The sequence below is a fragment of the Lethenteron reissneri genome, chromosome 43, assembly GCF_015708825.2.
Source record: "Lethenteron reissneri isolate LAM-NWPU_2019-01 chromosome 43, ASM1570882v1, whole genome shotgun sequence".
Lineage (NCBI taxonomy): Eukaryota > Metazoa > Chordata > Hyperoartia > Petromyzontiformes > Petromyzontidae > Lethenteron > Lethenteron reissneri.
Window position 1 is genome coordinate 6,295,589 of NC_083821.1, and position 15,795 is coordinate 6,311,383.

The 15,795-nt window shown below is 45.1% G+C and overlaps 1 protein-coding gene and 1 long non-coding RNA gene across 37 annotated transcripts in view; one reads left to right on the forward strand and one right to left on the reverse strand.

Moving 5' to 3' along the window:
* Window positions 1-2,395: 2,395 nt before the first annotated feature.
* Window positions 2,396-15,536, reverse strand: LOC133353397 (uncharacterized). 2 transcript variants are annotated; one of them, XR_009756383.1, is made up of 6 exons: window positions 14,599-15,536; window positions 11,641-11,709; window positions 8,954-9,117; window positions 6,726-6,889; window positions 4,719-4,918; window positions 2,396-2,530 (listed from the first exon to the last, which is right to left on the reverse strand). It is a non-coding gene; the product is annotated as an uncharacterized LOC133353397 (long non-coding RNA). The 2 variants fall into 2 exon arrangements; XR_009756382.1 differs by having other exon boundaries at window positions 11,641-11,804; window positions 13,772-15,536.
* The window catches only part of LOC133353393 (uncharacterized), a 47,006-nt gene continuing 41,199 nt past the window's right edge, over window positions 9,989-15,795 (forward strand). For 33 of the 35 annotated variants that reach the window (XR_009756376.1, XR_009756377.1, XR_009756374.1 and 30 more), the window contains exons 1-4: window positions 9,989-10,150; window positions 10,713-10,922; window positions 12,657-12,866; window positions 13,665-13,874. Coding sequence is in view for 24 of the 35 variants with exons in the window: in XM_061569624.1 (XP_061425608.1) it covers window positions 10,049-10,150; window positions 10,713-10,922; window positions 12,657-12,866; window positions 13,665-13,874 (732 nt within the window). In the remaining 11 variants the exon portion in view is untranslated. Of the gene's footprint in view, window positions 10,151-10,712; window positions 10,923-12,656; window positions 13,875-15,795 lie in introns of all 35 variants that reach the window. The other 2 variants (XR_009756381.1, XM_061569638.1) reach the window with 2 other exon arrangements.

The window sequence follows — 15,795 nt, forward strand, 5'->3', positions numbered from 1 at the left end:
TTGGAGATGTACACGTGCAGATAAAATAAATGTAAAAACATTTTTTTGCTTTAAAAAATGTTCAGTTTTAAAAAGTGACGGCATTTCAAACAAACTGTTTTAGCTTTGGGTAGATCGCGTAAATATAAATGTCGTTAAACTCGCCACTACCCGACACAGCCAATTAGTAAGGTTCGTCACGTGAACAAAACATGCCAGTTAGTTCTTGACTTAAAGCTTTCACGACTGTAGTAATTAATATTCTTTGGGTCTTTCCGTAAAGTCATGTAGACCCAAAGAATATGCCAGTTAGTTTCGAGTACAGCGCACCGGTGTATTGGAGAGTAAACCCACAACAGTTACAATTCGAGTGCGTCGTTTCGCCGGTAATTACAACCAGCCTCATCAGGCGCTGAAAACGGCATCTTCATGCCACAAGAAGAGCGCGCGTGCGAAATGTACTCAACGACTTGACGTTTTACAACGGTTTGTGTGTGCATTCTTTATATGGGTGTTTTTTTTTTTACGTGCAGGGCACCTTGTGGTTTTACTGCGGGGCATGGCAGATATTCCCCAGATGTACGGCTGCTGCTCACCATCTTTTTCCATCTCTGCAACAAAGAATCGAATGTAACCGCTCTCCACAAAACAAAATCACGAAATTGATGGCAGTGTCATCGATTCAGTGATGATATGTATTCCTCATTTCACCTTCGTCCCAATCCTCCAGGCATGGCCGAGCCTCCCCGCTGCTCTGCGGTACCGAAGAATGGAAATCTCCTCTCTCCGCACGCTGCCGCCCCTGTGAAACACGGTGTTGAGATGTTAACTCCCTCGACTGGTATGCAGGAGGTCGTGGGTTCGATCCTGACCCTGATGCCTATATATATCTGGAGTTTGCATGTTTTCCTTACATTTAGAATCAACGTGCATTTAGAGTATTTGGCTGCTATAAATGGCCACATAAGCCACTTCGTTGAGTCATCATTTGTGGCCAGTCGCGTCTGAAAGAGAGCTAATAGATCAGTGGGCCTTACCTGGTAAAAGAAAAAATATAGTTTCGAACTCTAGGGTTCAAATCCACCTGTAATTACAATGGGCCCTCTCGTGTAACTGGGTAATTCCTCTGGTCAAGTCACTCAAGATGAATAATCTTGGCTCATTACCGTTTGATGAACACCTCGTGATTTGTCCTGACACCATTGACCTAAAGGTGGCTTATCGGGAGCACCTGCTTGGTGCAGAAAATTCTCACATTACCTTTCTGGAAACAATTTAGTATTTAAAATCTGAAATGTGCACGACGGCAAGTTCACCAGAGACAAACGGCGCCGCGAAAGAAGGGCATCTGCAAAGGCTGTAGCCATGGAGTCAACATTGGGTGGGGACCAAATCTTCCAGGGGGTGTGGGGTCCCCCCCCCCCCCAAATAAAAAAAATCTAAATTTAAAAACGAATTTCCTGCCGAAAATATAAAAAAATTCACTAACACATAGGATGGACTTTTTATTTAATTTTTTTCAATAATGTCTAATAGTGTATTGTAATAATTGCTCTGTTATTTCTTTTTTTCCCTTTTCTTGTTTCATTGTATGTAATGGCAGGGATTAGGGATTAATAAAGTACAACCATAACCACAATCATATAAACAGAAATCTATTTTATAGCAATATATTGGGGGGGAACATTTTGAGCATATTTGGTCTTGGCACCTGCAATACGTTTGATCGGGAACACCATTTTGGAAAGGGGGGGGAAAAAAACAACAACTAAAAACTGAACGTGACGCGAAACATCTCCGGAGTATCCGAGTGGTAGAAAGCGTTGTTTGTAAAACCGACAGAGATACAAGCTGGACGAACCAGACGGTATATCGACGAAGCTTTCTGCCCGTGGCGGATACTACCCATGGTGTCAGACTGGTGGCATTATCCCCACCCACCAACCAGGTGGTACAGTTTTCGCCTGAGGACGGCTGCTTGCGTTGTGGCCGAAACGTCGTGAGAATTATTTAATGTTTTATTTTTATTATTTTATTACTTCCCTTCTACGTGACTTTACCGAAAGAACCAAGAAGATCAGGTGGTACTGGTCAACTCACTCGAATCGGGGGGGCGGCTAGGGGCTAAATAGCAGGAAATGTGAAAAGGGGCACCACACCTCGTGTGCCAAATGATGGGACCCTCGGCAGCAGTTCTGCGAAGTCGTCTGGATCTCCGACACAAGATGATGGCGCAGAGTTTCCCTATCGGAATGCCTTCGCCTCGTGGCGTGTCGCCGGACATCAAAAACAACAACGCATCGCTGCGATAACCGCAGCGCATAACTACGGAACTCTTGACGAGGCGATTACCCGAGACCGCGCGCGTGTGCGCTGCGCCACGCCGGCTTGCGAGCGTGCGAGGCGGCATTACTGACCTTGCGTCACCTCGGTCTGGCCGACCGTCCGGTCGGGGCACTGTGCCAGATGCTCGGCCATGTTTCTCCTCAGTATCCGGTGGCGTGCATTGAATGGACACGTGCTGCATGTTCTGCGCCACCTTCTTGTGTGTCTGAAAGGGGGGGGGGGGGGGGGGGGTCGCACTCTCGGTGATTTACACGTACGCTTATTCACCCAAGAAGAACGTCGTTAACAGAGTGCCAAACGTTTTTCAGGAAGAGTCCCGCTATGTTGTGCAATTTTGGGGGGGAATTTTTTTTGTTACCTTAAATTTGGACAGTGACGGTGCAGTACATTGTCTACATTTTCCTTTTCCAAATCATGTGATGGGATCCTTCCCCCCCACCCCTCCCACTGTAAAGTGGTCGATGCATATTTTTAATGGTTCATATACCCTTGGCATGAACCAGGGCGGCTGTGGGACCTGAACCCATGCAGCTCTGCGAAAACCAGCAAACGTGCTACGACTCGGCCGTGCAATTTGACAAAACTCCTACACATATTAGTTCGTGAGATCATGCCTCATTTGAAAAACTTTTTGGTTTCATCTTCTTGGTTCTTTCGGTAAAGTCATGTAGAAGGGAAATAATGAAATAATAAATATAAAACATTTTGTTAAATATTTTATTTTTATTATTTTCCTATTTCCCTTCTACGTGACTTTACCGAAAGAACCAAGAAAATGAATCCCTGCAGTCACGAAAGCTTTAAATCGAAATGTTTGGTTTCAAATCGGCTTTTATCGTGGGGCGGTGGCATTACTCATCGACATCACACACAGCAGCAACAAGCATGACCCCCCCGAGACTGACAGACTAATGCCCGATTGCAGGCCAAGTTCCCAAGTCGCCTTGTGCCGCGCGCAGGGACAGGTGCCACTGGGGGATGCGCCCTTTCAAATGTGTCGAGATGCAAGTCACTTATCGCGCGTCAAGCGTTCCGAGACACCCCGGCGTGATGCGCGCTACATCAAAAACAAATCAAGATTATCTACCAAGGCCGACATGGCACACCGAGTGGTGGCTAGGCCCAGGAACGCACACCCAGCCGCCTTAGTTTCCCGACGTTTACGCACCACATCCATGTGCTCGTTTGAGGCCGAGTCGACCTAAGGGAGGCCCAGAACTGGTACAGATATCACCGCCGATGTTAATCGTGGCCGGTAATCAAACTGGGGTTACCGCGTTCGTATAGCGGTACACTAATCGAGGGGGTTATTTCACCATACCGCACCACACTGGTTAAGCGTGGGTTCAGGACCTCAGAGCCGACTCGGATATCATTCGGTGCCACCATCACCATCATCACCATCATCACCATCATCACCATCATCACCACCATCACCATCATCACCACCATCATCATCATCACCATCATCACCATCATCACGACGCTCATCACCATCATCATCACCATCATCATCACCATCATCATCACCATCATCACCATCATCATCATCATCATCACCATCATCACCATCATCATCACCATCATCACCATCATCACGACGCTCATCACCATCATCACCACCATCACCATCATCACCATCATCACCATCATCACCATCATCACCATCATCACCATCATCATCACCATCATCACCACCATCACCATCATCACACCATCATCATCATCACCATCATCACCATCATCACGACGCTCATCACCATCATCACCACCATCATCATCATCACCATCATCACCATCATCACCATCATCATCATCATCACCATCATCACCATCATCACCATCATCACCATAATCATCACCATCATCACCATCATCACCACCATCATCACCACCATCATCATCATCACCATCATCACCATCATCACCATCATCATCATCATCACCATCATCACCACCATCACCATCATCACCATCATCATCACCATCATCACCACCATCACCATCATCACCATCATCACCATCACCATCATCACCATCATCACCATCATCACCATCATCACCATCACCATCATCACCATCATCACCATCATCACGACGCTCATCACCATCATCACCATCATCACCACCATCACCATCATCACCATCATCATCACCATCATCACCATCATCACCATCACCACCATCACCATCATCACCATCATCACCATCATCACCATCATCACGATGCTCATCACCATCATCACCACCATCACCATCATCACCATCATCATCACCATCATCACCATCACCATCATCACCATCACCATCATCACCACCATCACCATCATCACCATCATCACCATCATCACCATCATCATCACGACGCTCTACTTCTCGCTGGGTGTCCTTACCAGGCTACACTTGGCCACGTGATACGTGTAGCGCTTCGCGCATATCATGTGGCTGGGGTCGTAGGGACACCGAAAAAGCGCGTCAGGGTCCACATCCGTCATGCTTGGCAGGGGGTGCGTTTCTCCAAGGTCCCGCGACATGGTGACAGCCTCCAAGGATGGCGAACGCGTTCCTGCACTGCACAACTCAGAGGGTCCGTCTTCAGCACACACACACACAAGACAAACAATGAGGATTTGCATTTGTCACCCGATTTGCAGGCGCAGTGGTAACCTTTGTGCCTCTTGGCAAAAAGGGGCTTGGGGGTTCAACGCCGGGTTTTGCGGCATCGACCCAGAATTAATCGAGAACCTGGACACAAAAGGACGGATGTAGCTTGCCAACTTTGCCTCCAACATCATTGACACTGAGGGATAATCCCAGAAGTGTGGTACCCCACTCCAAAATCGTTGCCATCCTCAAAGCCAGGGAGACCAGCCAACAATATCGCAAGCTACTGCCCCATTGCCCTTCTGAAAGCGCTTAAAATCACGCTGGCCATTCTGGGAAACGGCAGCCAATAGCCCTGCAGCGGGGCACCAACCCACTCTACAGATGAGACGATATCGTGGGACGCGTGGGGCAAAGAACCGACTGACTCAGCAGCAAAGGTCCCGGAGATGGACCTCTCCCCGAAGAACGCGGACGGCACTCAAACCGAAATCGGCGAAACAACAAGAGCCACCAGCTTCACGAGCAGAAGGTGAGGGATGTGAGTCATGTGACCCCAAGTGCGGGCGTGGCCGTGAGTCCCAGACGACGAAACATATCCCATCAAGCTGCCCACCGAGATCTTTTGTGGGAGGCACTTCATTTCGTCACTTTGCATCTCAGGATGCCATCGAGCGGCTCGCCAAAGTAGACGCACCCCAAGGGAAATAATAAAATAAATATGAAACAAATATTTTATTATTTCCCTTCTACGTGACTTTACCGAAAGAACCAAGAATATGAATCCCTGCAGTCACGAAAGCTTTAAATCAAAATTTAGACGCACCCCATTGTAAGCTTTTCCCCGTCATGCACAAAATGAGACTTTTGGCTTAGAAGTGTAAATAAGAATGGGTAAACTATGACACTGTGATTGGCATACAGAGTTTGTACTTGCAAAGATGTGGAGCCTTTTGCTTAAAATGTGGACCGTGTTCTAAACTGCACTCATCCCCCATACAATGTCCGAGCAGAAGCCGACTGCCGTAAACACAACACGTGAGCACCCATAGAGCAGCAGCAATACAAAGAGCCAAAGATCCCCCGTATAGCCTTAACAGACTGTTGGGGCAAGTGCTGTTAGCGAGCACCTATAAAGGCCGATACGGCACACGAGGGGGTGGGTGGCCAGCACCACGCCCAGCCGCCTTTGTCTCCCTACTGGCGATGTTTTTACGCACCACACCAGGTACTCATTTGAAGCCGAGTCGACCTAGGGGAAGCCCAGAACAGGTTCAGATAATCGTCACTGGTGATGGCCGTGAGCAGGAATCGAACCCGGGTCGCCAGGTTCATAGCGCAGCGCGCTAACCGCTACACTATCGCTCCCCAGCAATACACACACACACAGTGACATACACACACGGGTGTGGTGACAAAGTGCGAGATCAGAATCGCAGTCTTCCGATGACCACAAAGGGAATTATCTGAGCACTGCCAGTCTATGGTTTGAGTCAGGCCTTGCATCCATCCTCCCTCCCCCATGGACCACACTGATTTGAAGCTTTCGTGACTGCAGGAATTACTCCTTGGTTCTTTCGGTAAAGCCACGTAGAAATAAAACAAATAATAAAGTAAAACGTTTCGATTGCAACACAAGCACCCATCATCGGGTAGAACAAAATTTGAGAGAGAGACAAAACACAGACACGGAGACACACAGTTAACGCATAGCCTGGTTGATTACGATCTCCAACGATTGCTAAACTTGAAGTGTGAAATTTGAAAGAGACAGAGAGAGAGAGAAATCAACTTACATCCTTCCCCGTAGAGGTGGTTCAAACTTGATTTGAAGCCCTCGTGACTGCTGGAATTATTCTTTGGTTCTTTCGGTAAAGTGACGTAGAAAGAAAATAAATTCAATAATGGAGTACGACGTTTCGATTGCACCACAAGCACCCGTCAGCAGGTAGAACTAAATCTGGGAGAGATAGAAAAACACAGGCAAAGAGAGACACACAGAGAGCCAATGCCTCTGTGTCGATGCCTTAAATAGAGAGGGGTGGGTCTGCAGGGGCAGAGGAATTAGCATGACAATGAATGCACCCAAAAGCGACACAGGTAAAGAAGAAGATCGAATGGCCCTACGATAAGCCTGGTAAATTTCGTGACTGCAGGGATTCATCTTCTTGGTTCTTTCGGTAAAGTCACGTAGAAGGGAAATAATATTTTATTATATTATGTTTTATTATTTTATGATTTCCCTTCTACGTGATTTTACCGAAAGAACCAAGAAGCAGAGAGAAATAGTTTGAGAAAACTAAATTTAGCACGCCCAGAGCGCTAAGCAAAGAAGAACAGCGCTCGCCACCTAATGTTAAAACAGACGGCGAAATTATACGCGCGCCTCCCCGCTATTTAATTTAATTCAGTTCATTTATTTGGTAAAGCCCTGTGAGCCAAGTGGCTCTTGAATCGGGTGCAACCGCAACAAATAAAAAAACATGAACAAGAAAACATCTTAAAGTGGCTACGCACAACAGCAAAATCCAGGTGAAAAAACCCCAGCAAAGTCTTACAGAATAAAATATTAAAAAATACTTTTAAAAAAATACTTTAAAAAAATAAACCACGCTTTAATGAAATGTTCCTGTCCGAGTTGGCCCCTCCCCCCTTCCCTCATCGCCCCTCCCCCTGTCCCCTTCGCTCCTCCCCCCTTCGCCCCTCCCCCCTTCCCTCATCGCCCCTCCCCCCTTCGCCCCTCCCCCTGCCCCCCTCCTTCAACACCCCCCGCCCCTCGGCGTGGCTCCCCAAGGCTTGCCGTGACGTCAGGGACCACGTGGTGATTTACAGGCAACGTGAGTTGAGCGTGGACAATTATAGCCGTCAAAAAGATTGTTTAAAAAAGATATATTTTTTATTTTAATGATAGAATATAGTATTGTCATCAGTATGACGTACCTCTACGAAGTTTGCAGTCGATACGACATTGGGAAGACGGTTGAAATTGAGTTACAAGATTTTAAGGTACGACAACACAGAGTAAGTTAAATAAAAGCGTGTAAAAAGTTTTAAAATATATGTTTTGGATTGATTATGATAGAATATAGTGTTGTCACCAGTATGACGTAGGTATTTCAAGTTTGCAGTTGATAGCGCATTGGGAAGTGGATACAAATTGAGTTACAAGATTTTCCTTTTTGAGGATACAAGACGGAGTGATCTTGGTTCTTTCGGTAAAGTCACGTAGAAGGGAAATAATAACATAATAAAAATAAAACATAATAAAATAATTTTCACGACGTTTCGGCCACAACGCAAGCAGCCATCCTCAGGTGAAGAACAGGTCTGTCGGAAAGACATTGTCTGAATGTTATTTTATTATTTCCCTTCTACGTGACTTTACCGAAAGAACCAAGAAGATGAATCCCTGCAGTGACGAAAGCTTTAAATCAGACGGAGTGAGTTAAATAAAAGCGTGTAAAATAAAATAAAAGCACCGCACATCAACGCTGTGTGCAAACATCCCAGTGGGATGCAAGTAAAACAATAACCATAAGACAATTTAAATTAAAGCTAACTAGATTTGAAGCTTTCGTGACTGCAATGATTCATATTCTTAGGTTTTTTCGGTAAAGTCACGTAGGTAAAAACATTAAAAAGTAAAATAAAATAAAAATCATGATTTTTCTTTTATTTTACTTTATCGAAAAAACCTAAGAATATAAAGCTAACTCTATACTACAACAAACAAATATTTCTAAACCAAAAAACGTTTCGAAATCACCAAAACAAAAGCTATAAAACATACGTAACAGTGATTGCAATTTCAGCTGCGACCAAGAGGGTTTTACACCAAACGATATAAAGCGCCCATCATCAGGTAGAACTAAATTTGAGAGAGACAAAACACAGACACGGAGACACACAAGCAGAGAGAGACACACAGTTAACGCATAGCCTGGTTGATTATGATCTCCAAAGATTGCTAAACTTGAAGTGTGAAATTTGAAAGAGACACACAGAGAGAGAGAAATCAACTTACATCCTTCCCCGTAGAGGTGGTTCAAACTTGATTTGAAGCCCTCGTGACAGCTGGAATTCTTCTTTGGTTCTTTCGGTAAAGCGACGTAGAAAGAAAATAAATTAAATAATGGAGTACGACGTTTCGATTGCACCACAAGCACCCGTCAGCAGGTAGAACTAAATCTGGGAGAGATAGAAAAACACAGGCAAAGAGAGACAGACAGAGAGCCAATGCCTCTGTGTCGATGCCTTAAATAGAGAGGGGTGGGTCTGCAGGGGCAGAGGAATTAGCATGACAATGAATGCACCCAAAAGCGACACAGGTAAAGAAGAAGATCGAATGGCCCTACGATAAGCCTGGTAAATTTCGTGACTGCAGGGATTCATCTTCTTGGTTCTTTCGGTAAAGTCACGTAGAAGGGAAATAATATTTTATTATATTTGTTTTATTATTTTATGATTTCCCTTCTACGTGATTTTACCGAAAGAACCAAGAAGCAGAGAGAAATAGTTTGAGAAAACAAAATTTAGCACGCCCAGAGCGCTAAGCAAAGATGAACAGCGCTCGCCACCCAATGTTAAAACAGACGGCAACATTATACGCGCGCCTCCCTGCTATTTAATTTAATTCAGTTCATTTATTTGGAAAAGCCCTGTGAGCCAAGTGGCTCTTGAATCGGGTGCAACCGCAACAAATAAAAATAAACATGAACAAGAAAACATCTTAAAGTGGCTACGCACAACAGCAAAATCCAGGGGGGAAAACCCCAGCAAAGTCTTACAGAATAAAATAAAAAAAGAAATACTTTAAAAAAAATACTTTAAAAAAATAAACCACGCTTTAATGAAATGTTCCTGTCCGAGTTGGCCCCTCCCCCCTTCCCTCATCGCCCCTCCCCCTTCACCCCTCCCCCTCTCCCCTTCGCCCCTCCTCCTTCGCCCCTCCCCCCTTCGCCCCTCCCCCCCTCCTTCCACACCCCCCGCCCCTCGGCGTGGCTCCCCAAGGCTCGCCGTGACGTCAGGGACCACGTGGTGATTTACAGGCAACGTGAGTTGAGCGTGGACAATTATAGCCGTCAAAAAGATTGTTTAAAAAATATATATTTTTATTTTAATGATAGAATATAGTATTGTCATCAGTATGACGTACCTCTACGAAGTTAGCAGTCGATACGACATTGGGAAGACGGTTGAAATTGAGTTACAAGATTTTAAGGTACGACAACACACAGAGTAAGTTAAATAAAAGCGTGTAAAAAGTTTTAAAATATATGTTTTGGATTTATTATGATAGAATATAGTGTTGTCATCAGTATGACGTAGGTATTTCAAGTTTGCAGTCGATAGCGCATTGGGAAGTGGATAAAAATTGAGTTACAAGATTTGCTTTTTGAGGTTACAACAGACGGAGTTAGTTAAATAAAAGCGTGTGAAATAAAAAAAGCACCGCACATCAACGCTGCGTGCAAAAATCCCAGTGGGATGCAAGTCAAACAATAACAACCATAAGACAATTTAAATTAAAGCTAACTCTGTACTACAACAAACAAATATTGCTAAACCAAAAACGGTTCGAAATCACCAAAACAAAGCTTTAAAAACAACGTAACAGTGATTGCAATTTCAGCTGCGACCAAGAGAGTTTTACACCAAACGATATAAACGGCCCCAGTTGCATTCAATGGGATACAAACTGTGGGGGCCGTTGGTCCCCGGGGTCTCCCCCGCCTGCATCCCCTATTCCGTTTGCGTTACCGCACCGCCCTAATACCCGCTAGGGTTTCGCCGGCATTCGAACGGCAGCCAATAGCCCTGCAGCGGGGCACCAACCCACTCTACAGATGGGACGGAATCGTGGGACGCGTGGGGCAAAGAACCGACTGACTCAGCAGCAAAGGTCCGGAGATAGACCTCTCCCCGAAGAACGCGGACGGCACTCAAACCGAAATCGGCGAAACAACAAGAGCCACCAGCTTCACGAGCAGAAGGTGAGGGATGTGAGTCATGTGACCCCAAGTGCGGGCGTGGCCGTGAGTCCCAGACGACGAAACATATCCCATCAAGCTGCCCACAGAGATCTTTTGTGGGAGGCACTTCATTTCGTCACTTTGCATCTCAGGATGCCATCGAGCGGCTCGCCAAAGTAGACGCACCCCAAGGGAAATAATAAAATAAATATAAAATAAATATTTTATTATTTCCCTTCTACGTGACTTTACCGAAAGAACCAAGAAGATGAATCCCTGCAGTGACGAAAGCTTTAAATCAGACGGAGGGAGTTAAATAAAAGCGTGTAAAATAAAATAAAAGCACCGCACATCAACGCTGCGTGCAAACATCCCAGTGGGATGCAAGTAAAACAATAACAACCATAAGACAATTTAAATTAAAGCTAACTCTATACTACAACAAACAAATATTGCTAAACCAAAAAACGTTTCTAAATCACCAAAACAAAGCTATAAAAACAACGTAACAGTGATTGCAATTTCAGCTGCGACCAAGAGGGTTTTACACCAAACGATATAAAGCACCCATCATCAGGTAGAACTAAATTTGAGAGAGAGAGACAAAACACAGACACGGAGACACACAAGCAGAGAGAGACACAGTTAACGCATAGCCTGGTTGATTACGATCTCCAAAGATTGCTAAACTTGAAGTGTGAAATTTGAAAGAGACAGAGAGAGAGAGAAATCAACTTACATCCTTCCCCGTAGAGGTGGTTCAAACTTGATTTGAAGCCCTCGTGACTGCTGGAATTCTTCTTTGGTTCTTTCGATAAAGCGACGTAGAAAGAAAATAAATTCAATAATGGAGTACGACGTTTCGATTGCACCACAAGCACCCGTCAGCAGGTAGAACTAAATCTAGGAGAGAGAGAAAAACACAGACACGGAGACACACAGGCAAAGAGAGACACACAGAGAGCCAATGCCTCTGTGTCGATACCTTAAATAGAGAGAGAGAGGGGTGGGTCTGCTGGGGCAGAGGAATTAGCATGACAATGAATGCACCCAAAAGTGACACAGGTAAAGAAGAAGATCGAATGGCCCTACGATAAGCCTGGTAAATTTCGTGACTTCAGGGATTCATCTTCTTGGTTCTTTCGCTAAAGTCACGTAGAAGGGAAATAATATTTTATTTTATTATGTTTAATTATTTTATGATTTCCCTTCTACGTGACTTTACCGAAAGAACCAAGAAGCAGAGAGAAATAGTTTGAGAAAACTAAATTTAGCACGCCCAGAGCGCTAAGCAAAGATGAACAGCGCTCGCCACCCAATGTTAAAACAGACGGCGAAATTATACGCGTGCCTCCCCGCTATTTAATTTAATTCAATTAAGTTCATTTATTTGGTAAAGCCCTGTGAGCAAAGTGGCTCTTGAATCGGGTGCAACCGCAACAAATAAAAAAACATGAACAAGAAAACATCTTAAAGTGGCTACGCACAACAGCAAAATCCAGGGGGGAAAACCCAGCAAAGTCTTACAGAATAAAATATTAAAAAATACTTTTAAAAAAATACTTTAAATAAATAAACCACGCTTTCATGAAATGTTCCTGTCCGAGTTGGCCCCTCCCCCCTTCCCTCATCGCCCCTCCCCCTTCGCCCCTCCCCCTGTCCCCTTCGCTCCTCCCCACTTCGCCCCTCCCCCCTTCGCCCCTCCCCCTGCCCCCCTCCTTCAACACCCCCCGCCCCTCGGCGTGGCTCCCCAAGGCTTGCCGTGACGTCAGGGACCACGTGGTGATTTACAGGCAACGTGAGTTGAGCGTGGACAATTATAGTCGTCAAAAAGATTGTTTAAAAATATATATTTTTATTTTAATGATAGAATATAGTATTGTCATAAGTATGACGTACCTCTACGAAGTTAGCAGTCGATACGACATTGGGAAGACGGTTGACATTGAGTTACAAGATTTTAAGGTACGACAACACAGAGTAAGTTAAATAACAGCGTGTAAAAAGTTTTTAAAAATATGTTTTGGATTTATTATGATAGAATATCGTGTTGTCATCAGTATGACGTAGGTATTTCAAGTTTGCAGTCGATAGCGCATTGGGAAGTGGATAAAAATTGAGTTACAAGAGTTCATTTTTGAGGATACAAGACGGAGTGATCTTGGTTCTTTCGGTAAAGTCACGTAGAAGGGAAATAATAAAATAATAAAAATAAAACATAATAAAATAATTCTCACGACGTTTCGGCCACAACGCAAGCAGCCGTCCTCAGGTGAAGAACAGGTCTGTCGGAAAGACAGTGTCTGAATGTTATTTTATTATTTCCCTTCTACGTGACTTTACCGAAAGAACCAAGAAGATGAATCCCTGCAGTGACGAAAGCTTTAAATCAGACGGAGTGAGTTAAATAAAAGCGTGTGAAATAAAAGCACCGCACATCAACGCTGCGTGCAAAAATCCCAGTGGGATGCAAGTAAAACAATAACAACCATAAGACAATTTAAATTAAAGCTAACTCTGTACCACAACAAACAGATATTGCTAAACCAAAAAACGTTTCGAAATCACCAAAACAAAGCTTTAAAAACAACGTAACAGTGATGGAATTTCAGCTGCGACCAAGAGAGTTTTACATCAAACGATATAAACGGCCCCAGTTGCATTCAATGGGATACAAACTGTGGGGGCCGTTGGCCCCCGGGGTCTCCCCCGCCTGCAACCCCTATTCCGTTTGCGTTACCGCACCGCCCTAATACCCGCTAGAGTTTCGCCGGCATTCGAACGGCAGCCAATAGCCCTGCAGCGGGGCACCAACCCACTCTACAGATGGAACGGAATCGTGGGACGCGTGGGGCAAAGAAACGACTGACTCAGCAGCAAAGGTCCCGAGATAGACCTCTCCCCGAAGAACGCGGACGGCACTCAAACCGAAATCGGCGAAACAACAAGAGCCACCAGCTTCACGAGCAGAAGGTGAGGGATGTGAGTCATGTGACCCCAAGTGCGGGCGTGGCCGTGAGTCCCAGACTACGAAACATATCCCATCAAGCTGCCCACAGAGATCTTTTGTGGGAGGCACTTCATTTCGTCACTTTGCATCTCAGGATGCCATCGAGCGGCTCGCCAAAGTAGACGCACCCCAAGGGAAATAATAAAATGAATATGAAACAAATATTTTATTATTTCCCTTCTACGTGACTTTACCGAAATAACCAAGAAGATGAATCCCTGCAGTGACGAAAGCTTTAAATCAGACGGAGGGAGTTAAATAAAAGCGTGTAAAATAAAATAAAAGCACCGCACATCAACGCTGTGTGCAAAAATCCCAGTGGGATGCAAGTTAAACAATAACAACCATAAGACAATTTAAATTAAAGCTAACTCTATACTACAACAAACAAATATTGCTAAACCAAAAAACGTTTCGAAATCACCAAAACAAAGCTATAAAAACAACGTAACAGTGATTGCAATTTCAGCTGCGACCAAGAGGGTTTTACACTAAACGATATAAAGCCCCCATCATCAGGTAGAACTAAATTTGAGAGAGAGAGAGACAAAACACAGGCACGGAGACACACAAGCAGAGAGAGACACACAGTTAACGCATAGCCTGGTTGATTACGATCTCCAAAGATTGCTAAACTTGAAGTGTGGAATTTGAAAGAGACACACAGAGAGAGAGAAATCAACTTACATCCTTCCCCGTAGAGGTGGTTCAAACTTGATTTGAAGCCCTCGTGACAGCTGGAATTCTTCTTTGGTTCTTTCGGTAAAGCGACGTAGAAAGAAAATAAATTAAATAATGGAGTACGACGTTTCGATTGCACCACAAGCACCCGTCAGCAGGTAGAACTAAATCTGGGAGAGAGAGAAAAACACAGACACGGAGACACACAGGCAAAAGAGAGACACACTGAGACCCAATGCCTCTGTGTCGATGCCTTAAATAGAGAGAGAGAGGGGTGGGTCTGCTGGGGCAGAGGAATTAGCATGACAATGAATGCACCCAAAAGCGACACAGGTAAAGAAGAAGATCGAATGGCCCTACGATAAGCCTGGTAAATTTCGTGACTGCAGGGATTCATCTTCTTGGTTCTTTCGGTAAAGTCACGTAGAAGGGAAATAATATATTTTATTTTATTATGTTTTATTATTTTATTATTTTATGATTTCCCTTCTACGTGACTTTATCGAAAGAACCAAGAAGCAGAGAGAAATAGTTTGAGAAAACTAAATTTAGCACGCCCAGAGCGCTAAGCAAAGAAGAGCAGCGCTCGCCACCCAATGTTAAAACAGACGGCGAAATTATACGCGCGCCTCCCCGCTATTTAATTTAATTCAGTTCAGTTCATTTATTTGGTACAGCCCTGTGAGCCAAGTGGCTCTTGAATCGGGTGCAACCGCAACAAATAAAAATAAACATGAACAAGAAAACATCTTAAAGTGGCTACGCACAACAGCAAAATCCAGGGGGAAAAAACCCAGCAAAGTCTTACAGAATAAAATATTAAAAAATACTTTAAAAAAATACTTAAAAAAATAAACCACGCTTTAATGAAATGTTTCTGTCCGAATTGGCCCCTCCCCCCTTCCCTCATCACCCCTCCCCCTGTCCGCTTCGCTCCTCCCCACTTCGCCCCTCCCCACTTCGCCCCTCCCCCTTCGCCCCTCCCCCCTTCCCTCATCGCCCCTCCCCCTTCACCCCTCCCCCTGTCCCCTTCGCTCCTCCCCCCTCCGCCCCTTCCCCTTCGCCCCTCCCCCCTTCTCTCATCGCCCCTCCCCCTGTCCCCTTCGCTCCTCCCCCTTCGCCCCTCCCCCTTCGCCCCTCCCCCCTTCGCCCCTCCCCCTGCCCCCCTCCTTCCACACCCCCCGCCCCTCGGCGTGGCTCCCC